This window comes from Crocuta crocuta, unplaced genomic scaffold (genome assembly GCF_008692635.1).
Source record: "Crocuta crocuta isolate KB4526 unplaced genomic scaffold, BGI_CrCroc_1.0 scaffold443, whole genome shotgun sequence".
Lineage (NCBI taxonomy): Eukaryota > Metazoa > Chordata > Mammalia > Carnivora > Hyaenidae > Crocuta > Crocuta crocuta.
The window spans coordinates 610,051-614,433 of NW_027529446.1; the positions used below are offsets into that span (position 1 = coordinate 610,051).

Genomic DNA, 4,383 nt, shown 5'->3' on the forward strand with positions numbered 1-4,383 from the left:
ATTGCACTTTCTCTTGACAGACACCGGCTGATTCATGTTTTCTCTAAACAAAGCTTTCTCTGCTTGGCCCGTTATGTTTCTTTTATCAGTGCTCCAAATAGCCCTGTCAGGCTGTTTAGTTAGATGGCCAGGGGCTTCGGCCCTGTCGCTTATCTCCTCCAAGGCGTTTGCCCTAAGGGTGAGGTGGCCCCAGGCTCATGGTCAGCTGATTCCTCTGCATTGCAGCCAGGCCTGCCTCAGGGCCTTTGCACTGGGGTACTCAGTCTGGAGGCTCTTCCCATAGCCAGGACTGGGTGGTTGCCTTCCTGTGTCTACCACCCGGGCCCTGAGGCCTGGGATCCACCTTCAGCTTTCCAAATCACCACATGGTTTGGAGAACAAAGCCGCCCTCCCCAAGCTCTCAGAGTTCCTTCCCCCTCCACCCCCACCCCGTGGAAGGTGGAACTGGAAGCTGCAGGCTCTGGGGTGGGACTTGCCCCCCCAGTGCCAGGCCCTTATGCGAACATCCCTAACATCCATGGCTCACAGCTCTCATCGGCCTCCTGGCTACCGGTTCCCTCTGGCTGCCATCTCGGGGACCGTACGGTCCTGGCTAGCAATGCTGACCACAGCGTCACCGGCCGTTGGTCGGCTGGGCACCAGCAGAGCGCAGGCCTGTGTGTTTGACTTCCCCGAGCACGTGGACAGTTTCTGGGTCGCTGTGAAGGGACTCCTCTGCTCCCTGGCTGCCCCGGTGTCTGCTTTCTACCCGGCAGCCTCCCGGGGCCCAGGGCTGTGCACACCTCGCGTTCACACTGTTCTGGACTGCGCGTTGGCCCCGTGTCGGGGCCAGGCCTGTGGGGGGCTGGCCGGGTTGAGTGCCTAGAGCACTCAGTGGGGGCTCCCGCACACGTGCCCGTACCACCTTCTCCTGAGGGTGTCCTCTGGGCACAGGCTGATGCAGGGCGGGCCTGGGGCCACATGCCCAGCGCTGATTCCCCACGCTCTGCTGGTCTCCTGTCAGGGATGCTGGAGTACGAACCAGCCAGGAGGTTCTCCATACAGCAGATCAGACAGCACAGGTGAGTGTCCCGTGTGGGGCCAGCTGCGGTGGTGGTGGGGCCTGGGGGTGCGCGTGCTGGGAGTGAGTTGGAGGGTCTGGGGGTGCGCGTGGTGGGAGTGAGTGGGGGTCTGGGGGTGCGCGTGGTGGAGGTGAGTGGGGGGTCTGGGGCTATCTGGCCACACTCCCCCGCCGGCTTTTAGGGCTGGGCCCGAGGTTGGGAGGTGCCCCGTGTGGAGGGCGAGCCCCCGCGCCATCCTGACCCATGACTCCCACAGCTGGTTCCGGAAGAAGCACCCGCCGTCAGAGGAGCCCGTGCCCATCCCGCCGAGCTCGGACTGCAAGGACCGCTGGCGGGGCATGACCGTGGTGCCCTACTTGGAGGACCTGCACGGCTGCGCGGACGACAATGGGGATGAGGACCTGTTCGATATCGAGGACGACATCATCTACGCTCAGGATTTCACGGTGCCCGGTGAGTGTGGCCGCCTGGCGGCCTGGCCCAGGGTCCCCCTGCCCGCGGCAGCAGGGCTCATGTCCCCGGAGGGGACCCGCCTGTGTTCTGGGGAGTGCACACCATGTCCTGCTGGGCGGTCAGATGGGAGGAAGCCCCTCCGACGGCCCCAGAGGGTCCAGTGGCCCTCCTGGTGCCCGGCCACCCACCCTGATGAATGTCGCCTTGCTTCCCCAGGTGGCGAGGAAGCATCTGAGGCAGGGCTTAGAGAGGAGAGAGGCACGCAGAGGAGCCAGTGCTCAGACCTTTCTGGAGAGGAAGCTGAGGCCGGGGGCACAGAGCAGCTCGGGGCGTAGTGTAGCACGGCCCCCCCAGTGCCGTAGAGGCCAGGCCTGGGCCCCCCTGCCGCCCTCACCGAGAGCCTGCGCTGCTGCCCCAGCGCCCCCACCCCACCCCCTCGCAGCACAAAGCTCTGTTCTGTCCTGGGGCCGGCCTCGAGGGCGCCTGTCGTGAAGGTTTGCCTGCTGTGTATACGGGGGTGATGCTTGTCTCAACCCTTTGTCCTGGCTCATTTGCCAGGGGTGAGGCTTGTAGTGTAGAAAGAACTGTTGTGTGGAGGCGCCTGTGTGGTGGGTAGGGGCCCCGGGGAAACCCCAAAGCTGTGCTGCTGCCAGAGCGTGGCGGGTTCGTGTGTCCCGCTCACATGGAGGTGTGCTTGGGGGTCTGTGACAGCCCGTCGCTGTCGGCTGCAGGGTCGTCTCCGAGTCGGTGCCTCCTGGACCCCGAGTTTCTGTGGGCTTTGGCTCAGTCATTCCCCTGCCGGGTCCTGAGACCTAATCCCAGGAGGTGACGTGTGTGTGACCTCCTGGCTGCAGGAGCCCCGGCCTTCCGGGCATCTGTGTCCTGCGGGGAGGGGATGAGGCCCTCTGCCTCTCAGACGCGCCGGGGGCATCGTGTCGGGTACTCGTGAGGGACCCTCGCCAGCAGCCAGTCTTCTGTCCCATGCACCCCAAGTGGGGACCCTGCCCGACCCGCAGAACCTTGCCAGACCACCGACAGCGTATATTGGCCCCCCTGTACCCTGTGGCCCGTGTGGGAGGCCAGGGGCTGCCCCTGACAGGGAGGGGAGGGCACATCCAAGGGCGGGTCTCCAGGCTTGGAGCCAGGTGTCCGGCCAGGGGTGTCGTCCGTGTCAGAAGCACCGCAGTCCTGCTCCGGGACTGGTGGGATTTTCTCTGACCGCCTGTGGGTCAGCAGTGGGCCGTGCTAGGGCCACGACCCCGCCCCACTTCAGTCCCAGTGGGGTGCTCCTGCCCAAGGCTCTTGGCTGCTCGGCCTCAGTCTCCCTGGACTGTCCCCTGCTGTGAGGCTATGCCGCTCACCCTGAGAGCTGGGTCCCGGGCCTTGGGCCGGAGTGGAGATGGGTGGTTGCGGGCCAGGCCCTCGTCCCTTGAGGGCAAGGAGGCCAGACCCCGTGCGCCTCCCCAGCCGCAGCTGCTGTGCTGGTAGCTGGGCTCCAGGTCGTCTGTGCAGAGATGCCCCCCCCACCCCCATGGTCCTTCCTCCATCAGATCAGGGCACCTGACCCCCGAGAGCTTTCCTTAGCAGGAGCCTGTCAGCAGTGAGGAGCTCTGACCTAGGATGCTTTGTGTGTGCATAGGAGTTGGTCATGGCAAGTTCCAGAAGCTGCTGAGTCTGGCAACGGGCCTCTTGGCCTAGAGGGGGCTCTGTGTTGGGGAAGAGATGATGGGCTGGAGGCCAGCTGTGGGCAGCAGGCTGATTTTTCATGCGCTGAATGAGGCACATGGGCCCTGGTAGGTGGGCCAGCCCCTACCCGCCTTCTCTTCCCCCACCTCAGAGCGCAGGAGCTCAGGCCGGCATGCCGCCCCGGGCCCATAGCCCCCGGAAGCCAGCGAGGGCTGCTGCTGCCTGGTGGAGAGTAGGGACTGATAGGCCCCCGGCTCTGATCTCTTCATCCCTGGCCCGGCATGGGGAGCCAGGGCTGGCATTCATGGGAGAGATGTGTGTTGCACACCTGGCCTGAGCCCAGCCAGGGGTGGCCTCCTCACAGGCAAACGGCCTGTGCCCAGGGCTCTGTGCCCCAGGACCCTGGTCCCTTCATCACGTGCTGGGGTGGAGGGTGAGCACTCAGGCTCACCTGAGTGCACACACCCGGCTCACACCTGAGCAGGCAGGTGAGCATGAGCTGGATCCCCCCCACCCCGGCTGGCCAGCCCGGGTCCAGTGCTCCCTTTAGTTGGATGGAGGCCCTGCAGGCAGGGCAGGTGGTGGAGGAGCCCGGCTGGGTCGAAAGGACCTAGGCCCGGACAGGTGGGGATGTAGCCTGGGGACTGGGGGGCCCTGGGGGTGTTGGTCTTGGACCCCCATCAGCCCACACTTGCCCTCTCCCTCCTAGGACAGGTCCCAGAGGAGGAGGCTAGTCAGAACGGGCAGAGCCGGGGCCCGCCCAAAATCGTGTGCGTGAACGGCACGGAGTCGGCACAGCTGGGCACCAGATCGAAGGCAGAGCGCCGGGCCAGCGCCGCCTCCAACCCCACCCGCAAGGCCTGCTCGGCCAGCAGCAAGATCCGCCGGCTGTCGGCCTGCAAGCAGCAGTGAGGGTGGCCGCCTGCAGGTACGCCATTGCGGGGACCCGTAGGCGGCGGGGCGCAGCCATTTGCTGACCGGGGCCAGTTCTGCCCTTCGCTGTTCTGTCTGCGTTCACTGCCACCAGGATCTGGCTCAGAGGTAGAGGAGGTCACTTGCTCCAGAGCCCTGGCTGGGGGTTGGGCAGCAGCTCCCGTGAGCAGGAGGCGGGCCCCTCACAGCGGCAGCCCGGCCTGCCAGCCCTGGGTGATTGATGCTGGACTCGGCCCAGAGGTGTAGGAGG

The 4,383-nt window shown here is 65.7% G+C and overlaps 1 protein-coding gene across 6 annotated transcripts in view; it reads left to right on the forward strand.

Annotated features, from left to right (window-relative positions):
• STK11 (serine/threonine kinase 11) overlaps nt 1–4,383 on the forward strand; it is a 19,693-nt gene that overhangs the window by 13,794 nt on the left and 1,516 nt on the right. For 4 of the 6 annotated variants that reach the window (XR_013334254.1, XR_013334252.1, XR_013334253.1 and 1 more), the window contains exons 7-9: nt 1,004–1,061; nt 1,318–1,514; nt 3,910–4,128. Coding sequence is in view for 3 of the 6 variants with exons in the window: in XM_077760643.1 (XP_077616769.1) it covers nt 1,004–1,061; nt 1,318–1,514; nt 3,910–4,112 (458 nt within the window). In the remaining 3 variants the exon portion in view is untranslated. Of the gene's footprint in view, nt 1–1,003; nt 1,062–1,317; nt 1,515–1,730; nt 3,860–3,909; nt 4,129–4,383 lie in introns of those variants that run through there. The other 2 variants (XM_077760645.1, XM_077760644.1) reach the window with 2 other exon arrangements.